We start from the raw sequence: 21,059 nt of genomic DNA, 5'->3' as shown, positions 1-21,059 counted from the left end.
TAACCAAAATCCCACATGCTTGATATAATCACTCAGTGCCTTTAGAAAGGGTTTCATACCTAATATGGACAAAAAAGGGCTCTGCTTTTTCAGAGATGTGACGTGTAGTGAGCAGGTTTGGATCCAGAAATAGACTCATCTGTATTCACTTAGCTTTGGTATTTTTTGTGGTCTTTATTATAACAGGCAGGCACCTGCTGACTGTCCAAGTCTAGATTGCAATATTCAGATTTAAAAAGCACAGCTACCTCTCAGTTTCTTTTGATTGACATCTGTGTGGCATGTAAATGTCAAACACACCATGGGGAAGTTAATCACTGTATCAGCAGAATCTAATGATGAGACAACGATAAAAATATACTGGCCTGCTATGTGGGTACAGAGCAGATGATCAGCCACTTTGGCTAAATGTACAAGTGGGCAGAAGCTGATGGAAACAGTGACTGAGCTCCTTTATCACAGAGCTGTTATTAATGGAGATGATTCTGTCACTGCTGCATATCAATAATGTACAGCTGCGCAAAGAGGCTAAGCGATGCCAAGTGATTCCTTTACAGCCACTTTTCACTCCATGCAGCACAAGCACAGCTGACTCCACAAGATGCAAGGAAGTAGGCAGCCTCGCCTATTGTCTCAGACCCTGCTTTCAGCTTTTTGCTGCTGGGGTACGGGGGTTTGCTAGCATACCTGCAGCCATTCTGTGCCATAATGGACGTAGCTTCTGGACGAGGCAGCATCAGGACTTCCTTGCATTGTACCTTGGGACTACATGTGACTGCATCTGAAGTCAACAAGCTGCCTGGTTAAGATAATAGCCCCTAGGAAGCATGTGCCTGCTGATCTGGTGAAAATCGGTTGCAACTACACAAAACTGGAATGCTGCATCGCAGCTTATTAAAAATACAGTGGGAAGCTGCTATGCATGGATATCACTGCCATCTGCACGCATTGTACACATGCGGGACACAGGCAGACCAGCTCTCTGCTCTGAGGACCTTGCCAGTGAGGGTGGTTTTTCTCAAGTGCTCGGTATTGGCCTAACTCTACTTCTTTTCCAGTAAATAAGGTGAATCCAGCAAGTGGTTGTACCCTTCTTTCACACACAGTGCTGACGGGCCTTTCCCTGCAGTGGTATAGGCAGGGTTGCAGAGTCCAGTATGCTGAGGGAATACACGTCAGTCATGCCAGTTTAAACCATTTGCTTCTCTAGGAAATGTCTTCAATAGGATGGTTATAGAGGATGATCTTTACAGGGTTTTTTTGGAGGGGGGTGGGGGAGATGTGCATCATTGATTCATACTTGCCACTGTTGAAGTTATTTAAGAGTTTCATGTTTATCATGCATTAATCTGAGGACGTTAATGATTTAGCTCATGCAGCTTGCCTTTGTTTAGGTCTATGAGCTTGCTTTCTGTAAGTTGAGCTCTCTTTGAATATCATGGAGTGAGTGGGGAACTAAAGCCATCATAACCTGCCTTAGCATTGTAGTTCTCATCGCCCGGCACATGGCCCCAGGGTGGCCCCACTCCTTGTGCTGCAGCAGGAGCAGAGGACAATGATAGCACAGGCATGAGTTACAGTCGTAGTTAAATGTGCTTTTATGGCTGCAAGCTGGAGCGATATTGGAATACCGCTCCAATGCGCTGTGATTTCCAAAGTGGATAAGCACTATTTACGCTTTTTAGTTTCCTGTCTTATGGAAGAAACATGATGCTTTTCCAAGAGTAGCTATTTTGATGGAGAAACGGATAGTGAAAGATGTCACATGATGGCCAACTGTGTGATCAGAGAAGTGTATTTCCTTATGACTCCAAATTAATTTGTAATTTCAATCTCCTTTTTACTGTTATCAGCCAAGTGGAAAAGGCCCACGCCTACCTGAAGTTTATTGTGTCATCAGCCGGCTGGGGTGCTTTGACTTGTTTTCCAAGGTAAGAAGATTTTTTTTTTTCAATAATGCCTTTTAATTTGATTGTTTACTGAGACACATCCGCAGTGATGAACCAGATGAAAAGATTTTCTTCCTTTGATGGGAGATAACTGTATTTTACAGTTGCTGTTTTGGATATTCCATCCCTATTATTGGGTTCATCAAAGAATGTCTTGTTACTTATGTGACTGAGGCAGAACTTGATTCACAAAACATCTGGGTGGCTGTATAATCTGGCTGATGGAAGTTTTTTTCCATTGTTTTCTAAAGCTGTTCTGTGCTGAGCTGTAATTCTTGGCATCCACAGTTTGAATGATGGAGTAAAAGTACCACTTTTACTCCATACCCCGTGCAATGATGAGGTTAAGAAAAAAGATTATTTGATAAGTGAATTCTACATGCTTAACTCTGTTGACATGTTTTTTTATCCTAGGAGGCTAGGAAAGCATGGATAATCTTTTAATTGGCCTCCACATTAATGAATCCAAAGCTGCATTGTATACTGATGTGGTTTACCTAGGTAATACATTTCTTGACACAAGACTTTCGAGACAATAAGCAGGGCATTGCAGCTAAACTGAGGGATTGAATAGCCATAGAAACAGTTAACTACCAGTCGGCTCCAGAGCCACAAGCATTCTTCTTTTGTAAGACAAAAGGTTATTAAAATTAACGATTAATAACATTTCTGATTGATTAACATTTGAAATATCTCTCTAGCTGCCAGTTTAGGGCCTCCTAGTCTTCTGAGAGCATGTCCTGCAAAATCCAGTGAGGACCTCAGAGTATCATGTAGGATTTGCTGATCTGTGGAGAACAATGATATGTCTAGTGTCAAATGGCTGCCTTCCCCTTTTCCAATTTCAATACAGTGTTAATAGAAATGTTGTTTTAATTTGCCAGAGATTTTCACTTCAGATATGGGAAATCTCACAGAACTTACACAGATTTTTCTTGTTCATTTGTATAAGAATAAAGTTGAAAAGAACATGTAAATCATTGAAGTTAATAAAAATCATAGCATTTATATTGTTCATATGATCTAATAATCATACAGAATGTTATCTTCAAAGCAGGTTTCAAGCTTTTCTAGATAAATCTTTGTTTAACACAAATCATGTGTGAAGAAAAACAGTTGGGTTGCAATAGTTAATTGCAATTCTGCTTCTGACGTCTTTCATAAAACTCTGAAATCAAGGGTTTATAACAGTGTCTCTTAGACATAATATGTATCTAAACACAGATATCTGTAAGCGAAACAGAATGCATTGTTCTGGGAGGATAACACAGCTCACCAAACTCATGGTATGGAGAGATGTCCTGAGGCTCTTTGTTTGCTTTTATGTTTTTGTCTAATTTTGATAGTGCACTAATTTTCAAAGGAAAACTTGGGAGAGGGAAAAAAAGGCAAAATATATATATAAAAAAAGAAAATTTAAGTATCCTTACAACCAAGTATCACTGCAGCTGAGTATAAAGTCAGATAAGGAAGGTCATTGCACGAAAATTGCAAATAATCTGCTTTCCCAGTTCAATCTGTAACTTGAAAAAAGGTGTCTGATCATCCAGCCAAAGTGAACCCAAGGTTGACGGGTGAGTGTAATTTCACCGGCTTCAGCAGGGGCTGTTCCCAGGCATTGTGGCAGGCAGGCACTGGCCACACGGGCCTCAAATTCTTGGTCTGTGCAGGAAGGAAGGCTCCCACTCAATTGCATATTGGGCCCTGAATGGGGCTGTACACACCTGTGCTCTTTTTCCACTGCCGGGCTTGTGGAGGGGCTGGGCCACAAAAGGGACCCCATGGCACTGGAGTCTGGCCACAGCAGTACTGTCCTACAGAGGGCTGGTTGCCTCCTGACGGTACCGGTGCCAGGATGGGAGCAGGTTGTTTGGCAGCACGTGGGGCTGACTCCAGCCCTGGGCTGGATTTAGCACAGCTCTTCAGCACACACTCCAAGCACCACATTTGGAAAGGGTTTGGACGAAACAGCTGTTAAATGAAGGAGGAGGAGTTTGAGCCTTAGCATCCCTGTTGGTTTTGAAGACAGATGTGGTGTAGATGGAGACGGAAGTTCTTGAAAAGTGAGACAGTCTCTTTTTCCAGACTAGTAAGAGGAACCTGGGCTGTCCTAATTGATAAATCCAGTGAAAAAGAGGAAAACGATCATGATGGTGCACTTGGCCAAATTAGTCAAAACAAAGAACAGTTGTCTTTACAGAAGAATGTGAGTGATGAAAGACCATGAGATAGTAAACCTTGGATATTATTTATCAGAAAAGCAAAAGGAGTCCTCTGTTTTAAAATGTTTATCATCTTGTTTCTGATAGCCTGCATTATTTTCATCTTCCTCAAAGCCTTTTATGCTCACTGTTGTAATACCTACTGCTAAGACAGACTTGAGAACTACAGATATCTTTACTTCCAGCCAGTTCATTTGGTCATGGTTTCAGCAGATGTTTTTGACCATTTTATCTCCTGAGATCTCTGTTCAACTTTTATTCGGTTTAAATGCTCCTTTTTATTTGTGTTGTGAAGGTTGTTGGGACAGGGATATGACACACACATGGCCCCCAACTCCAGCAACATAAAGCATCAAATAGTGACTGCAGAAAAGGAGATATGTGTTGGGCATGTTACAACTGTGTGCTGGCAGTGTGCAGGAGCACTAAGGGACCCGGGGCATAGCCTTGGTTCATTACTACTTCCCATTTGGGCAGCTGGTTTTGTTTGGTGAGGATAGTAGTTGTGCTGCAAATTACATCAAGAATGAAATTCATATCTTCATTTATGGTTATCTGCCACTTCCATGGACTGGAATGCAAGCTATGTATATAGGGTCAGCTTTGCTTTAGTTAGGTCTTTACTACGTTGCAAGGAGGAAGGGGAAACTTGCACCAGTAAATGCCTCTGTTGGCATTTGGTGTCACTAGCTATTGTAAGTCACCAGCTTGTGCTTAAGTATCTTTTAATGTTCTATTTCAGTGAAAAGCATTTCCAAGAGAAACAAAGGAAAATGCCTGGCTCAGACCCACTGACTCTTGTATGGCCTTTTGCTCTTGAATGTTGGTTAAAAGATCACCATTTCAGGTCAAACCACTAACCGCTTTGAAGCTTGCTTTCTCCTCTTCTTTAGGTTTATCATCTATATGGTCTGTCTAATGTCGGAAAACTTAGCTGTGATCTTATTTATGTTGGCCCATGTGACAAAAGAGAGAAGAAAATAATAGTCCTCTCTATCTGTAAGAATTTCCATCTGCTTATTTCAAAACTAGATTGCCTGCTCTGCGTCATGTCAAACAGAAAATGACCTTAATGCAGGCACCCGGTGTAAACAGCTGGGCATGCTTCATGAGGCTGCTCGCAGCTGGCTCCAGCTCAGCACAGACTGCAACGTGACTGCTGCTGCCACGGCCGGGACTCTTCCAGGAGCTCTTTCCTGGTGGACCTCTGCTGGTATAGTGTGGCAGGGTTGCTTTTCTCGCTGGTCTGGCTTTTTCCTGCCCTCTCAGTTGAAATGGAAGAGATGCCCAGAGCAGAAGAAAATGTTTCTCCTTAATACAAATTTCAAGATGTACCACTGAGACATGATGCTGACCTGGCCTCTGATCATGGGATTTGTCTTGATCTTTCTCTCCTTCAGCTCACCCTGTTGTTCAGGCAAAATCCCAACAATATAGATCCCTTTTGCCATGCTGAGTCTTCTTTCTCCTTTCCAGATTTGTTATTTCTTCCTTGTCTGTGTGTTAACTGCATTCACAAACAGGCTCCATTTTGTAACTGGAAATCGTGTCATTCTTAGAGTGCGATCGAATCCTGTGGCTTTAATGGTAGTGAAGAAATGCATGGCAGAGGAGAATTAAACTTAAATCTGCCATGTGTTTAGGCACATGTGGGTCAAAAGATGCTTCAAAAGTGTATGTGGTGCTGACATGTTCTATCTCTTTCTCTCTTGTGTCTTACTAATGGATCAGATCCTGGATGAGGTTGAAAGGAGAAGAGGAATATCTGCTGCCTTAGTTTATCCATTTATGAGGAGTCTGATGGAATCTCCTTTTCCTGCACCTGGAAAGACAATCAAAGTCAAAACCTTTCTGCCTGGAGCTGGAAACGAGGTAAACAGCAACTGCAAACACTAAAAGTCAAGGCCTCCCCCCTCACCACTCCAATATCAAACAGCAAAAGAAAAACAGGAGGAGACACACGGATACTGCAAGGCGTGTGATGTGGCACTCCCTCAAAATGAGCAGTGCAGGAGCTGCACCAGTGTTGATACGCTAATGCTAGTTCCCGTTGATGATTATAAACCAATTTAGTGTTATGTATTGTTACTTTACGTTCATTAATAAGTTGTGTTTAAGAAAAAAACACAAACACCACAAATGTCCTAGTATGCCTGGCCTAGTGTAGTCAACAGACTACAGTGTTGCTGGGCTTTATCACAGTGATAACAAGCAAGTCTAAGTTTCCCATGCTGACTGTACTTTAACAGTTCAGCAGCTGGTTGTTATTGCAAACCTCATTACTGCTGGTCCTGGCCTTCGTTAGAGGAGTGACCAGCAGCATTTAAATGGCTCTTTTTGGCAATAAATACCCTTTAACTGGCCCTCAAAGAGATAGTCTATATTTGGAAAAGCATGTCATATAAAAGTTTTTGTGTGTGTGTGCACACATACAATAGATTTAATTTCCTTTTATTACTGACTCAGTAATTATACTAGCATTATACAACATATGCCTTACTGGGAAATGGCAATATTGGTGCCTTGCTTAAAAAGTTTTTTGTAACTTGAGGCTTGCTAGCCATTTGCCATTTCAAATTCTGCTCTCTGCATGTCCCTATGTAAGTATACAGTAGCTCCACTCAGATGGGCAAGCATATAGAGGAAATGCATTACTGCAGATAGGAATAGAATTTGGCCCAGTTAGTGAAAGCAGGGAAAAAATTCCCCTCTAGGGTTATTTTACACTCCTTAGGGTTAGTTTTACAGTGCTATTACTGTTTTTACGTTGAATTATATTTTCTCCAAGTGTAATGCCACTGACTTCAACGGAGTGGGCCTGTAGTGTCACTTCGTGTGAAATGTAAAGGGTTCCTTGTATAAGTGACTTGCAAGGCATGTTTAAGTCACAAGCATTTTCTTCTGGAGAAGCAAAGGAAAACTGAAAGGCTGATTGGCGTAACAGTGGTAAGATCTGATAATGCTTTTTCGATGTGAATATATCTGGGAACCATGGATCTGCAACTTCTCTATCCTCTGCTCAAGCTTCTGAACTCTCTCAGAGAAAAACATTGAGATAATTCCAAACAAACAAACAACTCTCTTCTGGCTGAGCTTTGCTCTCTGTTATGCTAGTACAAACTCGTTATTTAAATGGAATGCACTGGCTTAATTAGGAACAGAATCTTGTCCTTCCATTGTGGCTTCTCTGGCCTAAACAAAGATAATGATTAATTGGGAAGTAGACAGTATATTTTTTTGTGATGAGCAGACTGAAGCAGAAGGCTTTGCCAGGCAACACAAAACATCCATGGCATTTGTAAAGGCTGCCGTAACTTGCATTGCATCCTACCCTGCAGCAAGATTTTGTGTGGGAAGTTTTGCAGTAAAACCAGCTCCTCATGATTTGGCACATAAACATGATTTGAGCTTGCAGTCCCAATGCTAAGGAATGGAAGTGGGCACCTTTACTGAATATGAGAAAGAGGTAGGCAGGCAGCATTTCCCAAGGAGGTATTCATGGTACACCGTTGCTCCGCAATTTGATTCTTATTGCTGTTTGGGGCAACAGCTGAGTGATGGGTATCTAATACTCTGGCACCATAATGTTTCTGTATTTCAGGCTTAAAAAAAAAGAAATCTGTACACAAATACTGTTCTAACAGTGACTTTCTTTTTACAGTCCTGTGTTACTGATCACAAACAATATTACAACTAAACTGGTATGAGCTGGTTTTGTTTCCAGTACCTTGTGGTCTTCATCATATCCTTAAAACAGTGTGTTTGTGAGGAATTTTGTAAGGACTACTCCAGTTTAAACCAAATACAATATGCTTGTGGAATGTGGTGTCGTGTGCATGTCATGTGCATGTCATGAAAACATAAAAGTGGTCTAAAGCAATAAAGTGACGGTGATTTTTGGACATATGGAAAGAAGGAGATGTATATATGTTCCTGTTAATATGTCTTCAGAGATTTCAACACAGCTTCAAGTTGGCCAACTTTTCCCCTTTCCCTTCTGTTTCCTCAAATTCCTCAGTAGTTCATCATTTGCTGTCTTGCACTTCATATTTTTCTCCCCCTGTTACTCTCTTCTTCATGTTATTTTTCCCTCTTATTTTTTCTGTCCTCCGCCTTCAAGTTCCACATCTGAGCATGTCAATTGCAGAGTAAAAGGAAGATATAATAAAGGAATCAAGCAAAAGACATTTGAGAAAAGGAAGGAGAGGGCCTGAGGTCATGGATGAAGTATGAAAATTAGACTTTAAAGGGATGTCACAAGTCACCATCTAAGACCTTGTCCTGACTCCCCAGTTAAGTATATATATATGCATATCTTTATGACAAAAAAAGGTTTTAAACATTATCTAGTGAGTTATGCATCATAAAACAGTAAAAATGAAGTAAATTTGGTTTAAATTTTGCCCAGCCTTTACGTTTGGTCCCTGGCTTCTATCTAGATGTGAATTTGAATTGCTAGCCAAGTTTATAACCAAATTTACCTTGTCTTTATGGCTGTTTTAACCCTGTAAGCTTCCAGCCCCCATGTTTCCAGTTTGTTACTTGCTTCATACTGTTGACTCAATCAAGCTTTACATCTCTGACAGGGTGTTTAGAAGGCAGAATTATGCTTCTCTCGGAAATGACAGCAGATTTATGTGCACAACTGTATTCCAGGAAGAAGAATGACTTGATAGTGAATTGTGTAATATGCCATCTCTCTGGAGTGTTGTGCCTCCAGCCTCAGTTTGCAAAAGAGGATGGGGGTCATTTTCCGTGTCCCCTCAAGAGGAAAGCATGGAGCGGTGCTGGAGGGCCCGGACTGGGGTGCTGGGCACTCCTGGCGCTGTCAGCCCTGACCAGTGATGCTGACTGATGTTTGTTGGATGTGTTCAGGTCATTGAGCTGCGGCGGCCCATGGACTCGCGCCTGGAACATGTGGACTTTGAATGCCTTTTCAAGTGCCTCAGCGTTCGTCAGATCATCAGGATCTTTGCTTCTCTCCTGTTGGAGCGGCGTGTGATTTTTGTAGCAGATAAGCTCAGGTAAGTGGCAAAGGGACCTGAACCACACGTTCAGGACAGTACTATCTTTGGATACAAAAAGCTTTATGAAATGTCCAGAATGGTTGTCAGATGTAAGGATCCTCTCACTGTAGGATTTAATTAATTTTTACATCAATGGAAGTTATTTGCATTAGGGGGGGGCACACATTTGCTAGTGGTCACTAGCTACAAGCCACTTGATCTGTCTTACTTTCCCGTCTGTAAAATGGTGATACCAATACTCACCTGCTTCATAGTCAGCAAATGTTTGCACAGCGTTTTGAAGCAATGTAGTCCTAGCAATATTTCATTTCAGGTTTTGGAACAGAGTATTCATAAACAGTAGCAAAGGTTGTCACTGAGGTGCTTCCCCTTGTGGCCATGCAGCGCAGCCAGGCAGGGAAGTGGGGTGCTGAGAGTTCACCTGGTTTGCTCCATGCAGTACAGAGAGTTTATAATGGGGCTAGGTTTCAAATCCTGTGCTACCAAACCCATCCAGTGGGAGTGTTAAGAATGCTATTGTGGTCCATCCCAACTAGTTATGATATTTTTCCTGCTGCTCACATGACCCAAAAACATTTCATTTCCGAAGCTCCATCTTGAGCTCCTTGCTACATCCTTTCAACACACCTCTTACTTCCCTGCCCTTTGATTGCAATCTCCCCTCCTTGGCTCCTCTGAGGCATGAACTCACCCCAAGGTGTAAGGAGTGAGAGCGACAGGTCACACATGGCCTTTACCAAGGAAATGGGAGCTCTGTGTAGGCTGCACCCCTGCCCTACAACAAAGAATCATCCCTTTTTTAGATGCTTGTGTAATCCATATAGAAAAGTGTGGACATTGTGAAGACGACGTTCTTTGCTGTGGCATGATAAATAATAAAAGATGGCAAATTAATAAATTAGCGTCTTTATTTTTGACTCAGGAACATCCAGCGTCTTTTAAAAGGACACAAAAGACTGTATGCATGGTTAAAAACACAGATGGATCTACCCAAACAAACTCTGTTAAACACTTTATCAGCCCCGACCTTCTCTGAATGACCGCCAGAAATAATAGCTGCACTTAGTGTCCGCCAGTGTATATAATAGCAAAAATACTTTGCATAGTAAAAGCTTTACAACCTTTAGGGGAGAATTTCTTAAAGCTGCAGACCCTTCTCAGGTTATAAAGTTACTTCCTTAGCAGTCTTTTTTGTTGTCTGGAACAACGGGAACATTTTATTTCATCTCTTCCCTTGTCAGTAACCCTTAGTTTGAATGACCATTTGGGATGACTTAATTTCACATAAACTCCTGGTGAGAATTGTGTAGCTAGTCCAGGATTTCTGCAGTACTTTAGTAGATATGTGAGTCACACCATGAATATTGGGGCAGGTGGCTTTTGAAAATACTGTTGGCATGTTCCTTCTCACTCTTTTTCTATGGCATGCTTAATTACATCGTTCTGTTTGTTTCTATTTTACCATTCATTTAGCAGAATTAGTGGCACCCACAAATCTGACTGTAACTCAGAATGACACAGGTCTGTGTTCCTTCAAATGGCACAATGATTTGAATGGAAAACCGTACAAATGGTACAGAGAAAATGAGGGCTGTGCTGTGCTGCTGCCAACTGTTGCTCTGCTTCGGAGTTCCCAGTTACTCCTTTGTAATGTTGTCCTGGTTTGGCAAAGTATCCTGAGCCTCGATCCATGGACTGTGAGGATGGCTTGCTACAGGAGACATCCTCAGCCATGAGGGCTGGGAGAGAAAGCAGCCATTCCCTGGAGCGTTTCTCTGGGACAGCTGGCCTAGCCAATGTCATATAACGCTTCTGGACACTGCTCAGAGAAAAGAAGCAACAATTAAAACTACTTTGACAGGCTTAAGGCAGCTTGGCTTAGAAAACAGTCATGTTGCCGATGCTGAGGGCTTCATCAGGCAACCAGGGTTTTATGCACATTGCAAGCCTGACTGGAAGATAACAGCTCAGGCTTGCCCGTGCAATTACCTTTCTCCTGATAGCTGCCTAGTCCTACAGTTCTCAGAGCAGAGGATAACAGAGTCCTGCTTAGAGGCAAAGTGCTGCTGCTTTCCCTTTTGGCACACAGAAATAGGGCACCAGGACCAACAGGAACCAGAAATGATAAAGATCCCTTTCAGTAAACACATATCGAAACACTGCGCTCTCCTGCAAAAACTGTTCTCTAGCAAACTTATTTCTGTTGTGAGAGCGAGCCATTGGGTTAGGGGCCATTAGCACATACTTTGAGAAAGGAGAGGATTCAGATGGATCCAAGAGGCTTATGAGGTTTTGTGGTTGCTCCTGTAAGAAGGGACAGAACCTTTATTACAAAAAGGTTTATATTCATATACTTAATTATATCTGCATGTACCCTTTATTATATGCATATACTTTCTTTTGTTTAAAAAGAGTATGACAAAATCTGATGTGGTAGATAAGGCCCTGGATTAAGACTTGTGAATCCTGAGCTCTCCTTCTGAACCCTCCAACCTGCTGTGTGACACATGCTGGAAACGTAGCTCCTCTTTCTTATCTTTTGTCTGGTCTGTCTGGGATCCTAAATGCTCCAGGACGGAGACTGCTTCTCGCTCTGTGTGTGCATGCAGCTCTGCTTGATACAGTGTGGCCCCTCTCAGCATGGGGATCTAGGAGGTACTGTAAAATAGAAACTAATAATGAGTACTTTGACAAAGGCCTAGAGAAAGTGACAGTGGATTTAAATTCAATACTTACTGAGGTTTTCATGGTTTAAATGGGGATGAAGTCTAAAATGAAACACTCTGGCTTTGAGCTAATAACTGTCTGTCTTGGAACCTTTGCCTTGCCTGATGTGAATTTTGTTTATGGGCATCACGGCTGAAACTGAAGGAGTTTACCAGTAATGTGGAAAAAAAAGAAGTGAAATATCTTACAGGTCCAGTCTGTGGGCCCAAAGAACGAGAGCAGGAAATTAAAAAGATTTTACAAGGGTTTGATTTCTGCATGTACCCAAAAAATAGCTTAGAAACAAGTGATGTTGAGGTTTAGGCTTCAAACAATGAGATGCAATGGGCTTTTGTGGCTGCCTGTTTAACAGGTCTCCAAGCAATAAATGATTTCACACATTATACAAGTTTGGGAAAGTCACGGCTAGTGAAGTGAGATTCATTCAATAAATCATTATTTATGGTTCTTAATAAACCCAGAATGTGAAAATTTATAGTCCTTGATCTTTGCGCAGAAGAGGTTGCCATTTTTCAACACAGAAAGTGATGCTACCAGCAATGAGGAAACAATAGTAAAGTTTTGAATGACAGGACTGTGAGGTTGCCTTGGTTAGATATGTGCAGTTAGGTTTGGGGTTTTTTTCCCAATAAGTTGCTTATATATTTTTTCTGCTTGGAACTGGGTGAATAAATCCCTGCGGCTATTTGCTCACCTTCAAAAACGAATTTGAATCTGCCTTTCAGTATTTTGCTTTCCACGAACAGTCAAGAAGACAACAGAGAAATACAGATAACAATAGAGAAACTTGGAATAATAATAATAATGACAACTCATAAAGAGGGAACTTAAAGCTCTAATTCCTTAAACATCTGCTGAAAGCACAACTGAGACGGTACCTCCTATCCCAGTTCCAATCCCCGTCCCAGCTGGGAGCCCCTATTTATGTTCCCAGCATTCTGCCTGTTCACCCCAACTCTGAAACAATCCCATGACTGCCAGCTGCAAAGGGAGAGCTGCTCTAGTGCAGTCCTCTGGGGTTTGAAAGGCTAGGCAGCAGATGCAAAATCAGTGGGTTCTGGGGCTCGGGGAACATTGACGTTGCTGCAGGCACAAAGGTAGCAACAGAAAATAAATAGAAAGCAAACGTTGGAGGAAAAATATTTCTCTGCTTGTTTTAGTTTTATGCTGGGGAAACAAATTTGTGGACATGTTTGCTGAGGAGGTGGTGTATCCATGCGTGTGAGAACAGTCTCTTTGCCTTTTCCCCCGAATGTTTCGAGAGGGGGAAAGGAAGGCCTTGGGCATCTCAATGTGCCTTTGTTATAACTCAAATTTTTATAAATAAAAAACACTCTTGCTGTAATCCACTATATTGTGAAGGACTCTGAGCATATTTTGCTTACATTTCACATGTGGGTCCAGTCCAATGCCAGCCTGAGTCAGTGGGAGTGTTTGGATGAGGCTTGTCTTTTGCTGTGGATCTAAATCCTAGAATATTCCTTTCAGTGGCCTTTCTGAAGCTTTAGGGGCTGTAAAAGGCTTCTATAGAGTCCCTGCTCTTGTAAAAGACAAAATAACTTTTCATTGTTGTGAATTTTGTTTTTATATGAGATATTTCAGCTACTTCTCAGTGAAGCAGGAGCATGGGCCTCAAGGAAAAAAATCTGTTGACAGCAATGGGTTTTATGCTCCTAAACCATATAGGTGAACCTGGAAATGTACCCCAAGGCGAAGGTGGGCCAGGGTGTTTCTTTAAGTGGCAGTGCCAGCTCATGAAGTTCCCCCTCCTGCTCCCCTTGTTTGCTCCTGCCCTGTGCCATGCTCTCCCTCACCCAGGAGGCTGTGCCGGCCTAGCCACAGTAGGAATTACTCATTTTGCAGAGTTTCTCCAAACCAGATGGGCCCCTTGGCCAGGTCACACCAAGAGCTCCTGTGCTGGGAGAGAGGCAGAGGAGGGTGCTGGGGCTGGGGGTGAGCAGGAGCATTGGGATGGGCACACTTCAGGGTGGTGTTGCCACTGAAAGGTGTCTATCATGCACCATCCTTAGGTGTGAGCCAGATGAATTTACAATATCTCATGAGATATTGTAAATTTGTGAATAAACCCACAAGTTTTTACCTGTGTGCAAGGGAGATCTGGGGGAATGAGGCTGAGGCAATGCTGGATGACAGCGAACTTCAGTGCAGCTAAAGCTCCTGCACATCAGTGTCTTCCTCCCTTAGGGATGGCCACAGATGACTTTGTCTTCTGAAGGAGAGTTTTTTTCCCCACATGTTTTTCTGCCCCGCTGCCAGCACACATCCCCTGGCCCAACATGGACCAGCAGTCTGTCACCTGGTGTGCCGCAGCCCCCTGAAACCCTCCTCTGCAGCTCTCGCCCCATGAAGTCAAGAGGTGCTGTCGCAAGCAGAAGCTAGGCACCTATGAGGTGGGAAGACTTTATCCTGTTAAGGATAAAAAACTTTTATCCTGTTAAGGACAAAAACCTCCCTACCCCTCCCCAAAGTATTTTGGACTGCCAGGAGGAATCTGTCTTCCAGCACAACTGTAGAAAGTCCAGGCGGATCCCAGACCTGACCAAAGGTTATGGGCTCCAGACAGAAACACTGACTAATACAGGACAGAAACATAAATATGTAAATACTGGGGGAAGTCATCCCGCAGGCATGTCTCTGTTAACTTTGTGGAGCAAAAGAGGAGCAGAGCGTACTTGTATTCAAGGGCAAAGGCTTTCAGAACAAACAACAGCATTTCCCTACTCTCACGGACAGAGACAGCTTAGGGCTGTCCGTGTTACACCCGGGATGTTTGGGGAGCGTTGACGCTTGTCCTCCATATTTGAATCTGTTGTTTTGGGAGTCATGAGGCCACGCTAGAAAGCAGCACCATTAGCAGTTGAGAGGCAGCCTGGTCCCCGTCTCATACATAGCATGATCTTGTAGCTCAAGTTAAAATATGCAAATTTAAATAGGAGATAAGTGGCAATGTTTTAGTAGTAAGAGTAAACTATTGTTCCTCAGCCCTGTAGCAAGGTCAAGTGGAAAAGCAAGAGTAGCTAAACTTTTGGGCAGATTACTAAAGTGAAAGCTCATTCCCTATTTCCTTATTGTTTTTTTTTTATTAACAAATGTAGGATATAATTCTTACAAACTAATCATGGCAATGACAGGCCTGATCAGGCTCACCTGCTGCCTGGGAATGTTCCTTTCCAGTAGTCTGTCATATGGTAACACTTGTAAAATCTGCCAACCTGCAGGTTAAGAGGTAAAACCACGTGTGTTAGGACAAAGAGAGAAAGTGTGCTCAGTAAACAGACAGTGAGCTTTGGCTAGTAATAAAGACTTCCTTTACTTTCTCCTGTCACAAAAAACTCCACAAAAAAAAAGGCGAGAGAAATTTGACAACAAATACATGCCAGAAACCAGCTCGTGAGGGAGAATTTACTGTTGCCAGTCTCCAACTGGTCTGTACCATTTCTGAGCACAGGCTACAGGAGACACAACTATGTCTTCTCTTGGTCACATCTGACACAGCCCTATATTGAGCTAGAAGTCCAGTTCTTTGTCTCAGGGAAAACTTTTTTTAGTTATCATTGTGCATTGTGCATTGAAGAAGGAGATGTTTAGAGATGCAAGCTACTGTACCTGTGGAATGTGTAATAGCTCCCAGATCTTATGTCTAAACCCAGAAGTACAGATGGCTGACATTTCTTCTGGTATTTCTTTATCCAAAGGTCTTGAAGTGCTTTCTTAATACTGTCAGGATTATTGTGCTTGTCTAGTCTGACACGCTGAACATAAGCTAGAGAATTTCTTCCACTAATTTCTGCAGTGGAAGGAATGGGCCCTTGTACAATTATCCAATATGTAATCATGCCTAGTAGACAGAATTTATTCTACAGCAAAAACATCCATCTGTCATGTAAAAGTAACCAGAGAGTTTCCATTTCTTCCAGTGAGAGCCAGATCAGCCCCCGTTGAGGAGTGATTTAGAACCTGCAGACCACCCCTGCTTTATCTAAGGGACAACAGCTTGCAGCTCCCTTCATCTTTTATAAAAGAAGCATCCTCTAGAGTCTGTCTGAGTCTCTGTTACCTACCCTGCAATCGGTTTCCTTTTGTGAGACTTTGGTTTTTCTCAGTCTGCTTGCACTATGAAGCATCGCTAAGTAGAAACATATATACTTAAAAAAACTTAAACCTTCTGTAATGTATGTGATTATTTGGCCTGATGTAGCTACAATTTCTTGATATTCTGCTTCTTTATTTTCTACCAAATATAGCTAGTAATCTTTGAGTAGGATGTTTGTATGCAGCCCAGTCCTGCAAGATGCTGAGCGCCTTGTCTTACAGTCTAAATGCTAGAATTGAAGGTGTTCAATGTGATGTGAAATTGGTGGTTTAAGGTAACTAGCTGAGCTGTCTCTCAGGATTTTTGAGAGAAATTTTGCTCTTTATTCCCCTCTCTCAAGAGATACTTGTATTTTGTACCACTTGGGTTATATTTCTCTGGCACTTAGATTGTGTGATGACTGATGCCAACAGAGGAGCTGTACATGGACAGTAGGAAAATGTGTGTCAGGCAGAAAAGGCAGCCCAAAAACCAAAATGAACTTTCTAAGTCTCTGGCTTGTTTAAGATTCCACAGTCCCAGAGAAAAGCAATCTAATAATGACATTTTTAATATGCCATATCACAAGGGTAGAGCTTGTATGATTTTCCTTTTCCTCCTTTCCTTCTACCCTCCTTTCCAGTGGTGTTTATTCATGTCACTTCAGGCTTTGGCCATCACTCTACAGTGGGAAAACATCATTTTTCCACTTATGATTTGTGCAACAAAATTCTCCCTCCCTTCCCCTTCCCCACGAAAGGGAATGAGATAAGAAGATGACCGTGTTGTTTGGGAATTCTCTTCTGGATTGCTTATTGGCACAATAACCATACAGCAGTAAGTTGCAACATTTTCCCAACTTGGCCTCTAGCTCCCTGCAAGCGGATTTAGATAGATTCCCTCTTTTCAGCTTTTGAATGAGAAGGATTAGAGGGTTGGGATTGTTCTTCTCCTCCTTTGTTACTACCTAGAAAAAATTTTCATCCTACTTTACAGTGGTCATGTTGTTAATAGTGCAATGATTGCCTGCGAATCTGAAACCACCAGCGTGAACATGAACAAGAACTGGTGGGAGTGAAACTCCCAGTGTGGAAAGAACAAGTAGTTAACACTCTTCTGGAGCACCTGGGCCAGAACCACTTTTGTTATGGATTTATGCTAAGAAACTGTCGTGCAGGAAGGGACTGGATAACTCTGTGGGCACTAAGGATCACCTTCCACTTTGAAATGTTGGGTTTTTTTCTTGTAACCACCTGACAAAGCTTGGGCAGGTGGCTGATGTGTCAAAGCAATGACTTTTTGCAAAAAAAACCAAAATTTGCTTGGGCTTTGTGGAAAGTATGGTTGAATGACAGTTGCTTGAAAAGCCAAATACTTGTTCTGAAGGGCACTTTGCAGGTGTCTTTCTCCAGGGGCTTTCATGTGCCTCTCTTATGCACAACTATTACGGGAGCAAAAAATAATGTCTTTGTTAAAACCACAGACAGACCTCAGACTGTCTGTCACTCAGGTGTTCCAGGAAGGTGGGAGCTGGATTCTGAAAACACAGCTCTTAATAAAGTAAAATAATTTACTGATTTGTGTAAAGTTTTGATAACTTTTGGAAATTTTGCATAAAATATCTGTCTTCCAATATTTGGATGAAAAACAAAAAAAAAGCCTCCTGTATAGTCAAAACAAACCCTGCACTTACTTCTTATTTGATAATAACCCCTAATGAGTTGTGTAATTATAAAACATTGAAAATCTGAATTACTTTGACTGACTGACAAATCCAGCGGCTTTAAAATAGGAATCCCTGAGTGCGCATCATATTTCAGTCCATGTCTGTTTAGCTAAGAGACATCATCCCAACAGGGTAGATGGCAACCAGGTGCTGGCTGTTCCTGACATCACCTCCTGGCTGCATTACAGCATTGTAACATACCTGCTCATTCCTTAAGCCATTGACCGTAAATTGCAGTTGGGAATGGATTGCTGCAGTAGTCCTCCTGCATAACAACGTGGGCTGCCAGGAGCATCACAGATATAATCTTTGGTCTCATTGCTGTCATCTTAGAAAATACTAAAATTTAAGAAGTTCCTTGTTCTTAGCATGTATCTTAGCACAGTGCCCAGTGTATCAAAATATGACCCAAAGTTCTGTGACATTCTCTGTTCTGGTATGATGGGACATTTATGGTGACAGAAAAGCTCTTCTGTCCACATGGTTCTGAACAAACTTTCATGGGGGAGCAATGAAAGGACAGTCAAGCGCTGTGACAGACCCTCGCCGGTTCTGCCCCACATTGCCCAGTGTACTCGTAACACGCTGTGGGGATGTGCTCAGGTAATTACAGTGAGGCTGCTGATAGAACCATACTGGTAGGATAAGATAGCACAAGACAGGAGAGGATGTTGCAAGCTTAAGCTAAAGGGGATGTGGTCAGAGAAGAGTTTATGGATGAAGATGTTGCCCACTCAATTTTCTGTAAAATACGGTAAGGAGGGATCAGAAAAGAGACACAGACAATGATACAAACCGTTGGGCAAGTCTGTTCCATGAACTGTACTTGTTGACACACCAGTGTGGCAAACCATGGCTCCATGAATTAAAGTCAGAGAAAACAAGTCCAGAAACTGGGTTGTAACCACTGTGTTTATCATAAAAAATCTCCTACCTGGAATCATCAGTAGCACAGAGGAAGTGGTGCCTGAGCTCTCTGTAACTCACCTTCAGTAGTCACTGGTGTGTCCCAAAATTAACTGCATCACTGGTGCCCCACTGATAAGGAAATGCAGCACTGCTTTTGCCAGACAGGTGAGACAATATTGTGATTCCTTTATGAGAATTTTACAAGCTTGGCTTTTTTCAGACTGCACTGTAGAAAGCATCAGATAAAACCTGAAGTGTGACTCATTTCTTGCAAAACAAGGTTTGGGTTTGGCTTGTTTTCATGGGGGAAAAACCCATCATTTGAGGGGTGTGAGGGTTAAGTAGTTACACTCTTTGAGTTGTAAGCATAGCTAAAAAGATTCTGCAAAGGGTGATAACTGATAATTGGGCTGATGTGATGTGGAAAATATGCATTTCCTCCTCAGTCTGTGCCCCCCTCTCCCTGCCGGTGTTATTGCTGAGGCCTTGTTTGCACTCTGTGAGATATCACAAAGGTCACTTGCAGCAAATGTGTCAGCATTCAAAGGTCACTTGCAGCAAACGTGTCAGCATTCAAATTAGGGGATCCACTGTGACTTGACTCTGCCTTTCACCCCTGGCAAAAGCAAGGTTATGTTCTCACTTTTGCATCAGGCTGCTGCTTGCCATGTGGGGGAAGCCTGGCTCGAGAGGCGAGGAAGCAGTGGATGGACCCTGGAGGCTGATGGGCACGGTGCAATAGCAGTACTCCTGGTTTGCTAAATCAGTCATCCACCCTGGGAAACATTCATCTCTTGAATAATATTTTTCCTTTGTCAAGCTCCTGTGCAGAGTGAGGGATTTTCACCTGCTTGTGGACTAAGAGTGAGTCGTTAGCTCACTGCTAAGACTGGGTAATATATGTTACAGTCCATAACAGACAGGGGAGATCTCTCATTTGTGCTTTAGAGAGCTCTTTACCCAGTTGCAGACATCGACTGTAGCAGTATTTGTTGTAGTGTGTGTAATGATTAAGTTATGAAATGTTCAGAACTGGCTGCTGCATTTGAGTTGGCCCGAAAGGACTTGGCTCACCATGATCCTCACATGAATTATACGTGTTCCCCTCCATCATGATCATATTTACACTAGGAAATTCCCTATTTTATTTAGACACTAGGAGCAGAGCTTTTTATTGGCAGGTCTCTCCTGACATCAAGAGAAAAAGTAACCTAAAATATGCATTTGTCCCTATTTGTCCATATTTCCTGAAAAGAAGGATGTCAGTTATTGATCAGAGATACAGTATTAGCTGCATACTTTAGGCTAGCTACTAAAGACCTCACGTCGTGACTCTTAGTTTACCTCTTACTTAAGTGTTTGCTTTAAAAAATAAATCACAATGCAAAATATTACTCTGGCTTTTACAGCCTAAACTCACTCAATTTTCCATGTAATATGCACCCAATACTTTGATTTTAAACATCTCATTGATTATTCTAGAGAAAGGTCAGATTTAGTAACAGGAAATTCAGAAAGTTCAGAACCCTCTTTCAAGTCATGAATGCAACCACTCCATCCTAAACTTCCTGCAGCTACCCAGATTTTCACAGATTTACCTGAAGGTCAGGTGAGGAGAGGTGCCTTGGCAGCGGTAGAGGAATCCTCCTCCCCATGTACCCCTACATGGAGGTGGGCCCTTTACAGAAGGATTCTGCCACAGGGAATTCTCAATCCAGGAGGTTGAAATCTAATTATTTAATAAAAAATTAAATTACATTATTAAAAGTTAATAAATATATTAATAGTATATTAAAATTAAATTAAAATTATTTAATAGCTTCAAAAATTACAGTCTTTACTTCCAAACCACCTTATAAAGGCTTGAAGGATTCTCTGTAGTTTGCTTTACCCCTGAAGGTCTTCTAGAAAAGTAAAATATTATTCAAATTTCAGAAGCTGAAACATGCCTTGCTGACAAGAGGGGCTGACTTTACAGCCATTCAGGCAGCACTCTTTTCCACAGCAGTCAGGGTACTCACGGTTCAAAAGGAGCTACCATGTCCTGCATGTGTACTTGCGGGCTGATCTGATTAAAATACTGGCCTGTATCAGAAATAGTGTGGCCAGCAGGAGTAGGGAAGTGATCGTGCCCCTGTACTCGGCACTGGTGAGGCTGCACCTCGAATACTGTGTTCAGTTTTGGGCCCCTCACTGCAAGAAGGATGTTGAGATGCTGGAGCGTGTCCAGAGAAGGGCAACGAGGCTGGTGAGGGGTCTGGAGCACAAGTCTTATGAGGAGCGGCTGAGGGAGCTGGGGTTGTTTAGCCTGGAGAAAAGGAGGCTGAGGGGAGACCTCATCGCTCTCTACAACTACCTGAAAGGAGGTTGTAGCGAGGTGGGTGTTGGTCTCTTCTCCCAAGTAAC

The 21,059-nt window shown here is 42.3% G+C and overlaps 1 protein-coding gene across 1 annotated transcript in view; it reads left to right on the top strand.

The window, feature by feature from the left end:
- Nucleotides 1-21,059, top strand: part of ST5 (suppression of tumorigenicity 5) — a 120,223-nt gene that overhangs the window by 75,986 nt on the left and 23,178 nt on the right. Inside the window, exons 11-13 of the mRNA XM_009328563.1 lie at nucleotides 1,854-1,931; nucleotides 5,903-6,043; nucleotides 9,047-9,195. Of these exons, the coding sequence (XP_009326838.1) occupies nucleotides 1,854-1,931; nucleotides 5,903-6,043; nucleotides 9,047-9,195 (368 nt within the window). The remainder of the gene's footprint in view (nucleotides 1-1,853; nucleotides 1,932-5,902; nucleotides 6,044-9,046; nucleotides 9,196-21,059) is intronic.

Source organism: Pygoscelis adeliae, unplaced genomic scaffold, assembly GCF_000699105.1.
Source record: "Pygoscelis adeliae isolate BGI_AS28 unplaced genomic scaffold, ASM69910v1 Scaffold166, whole genome shotgun sequence".
NCBI lineage: Eukaryota > Metazoa > Chordata > Aves > Sphenisciformes > Spheniscidae > Pygoscelis > Pygoscelis adeliae.
Note: the sequence above shows the minus strand (reverse complement) of the source record. Positions and strands in the feature narration are given on the sequence as shown.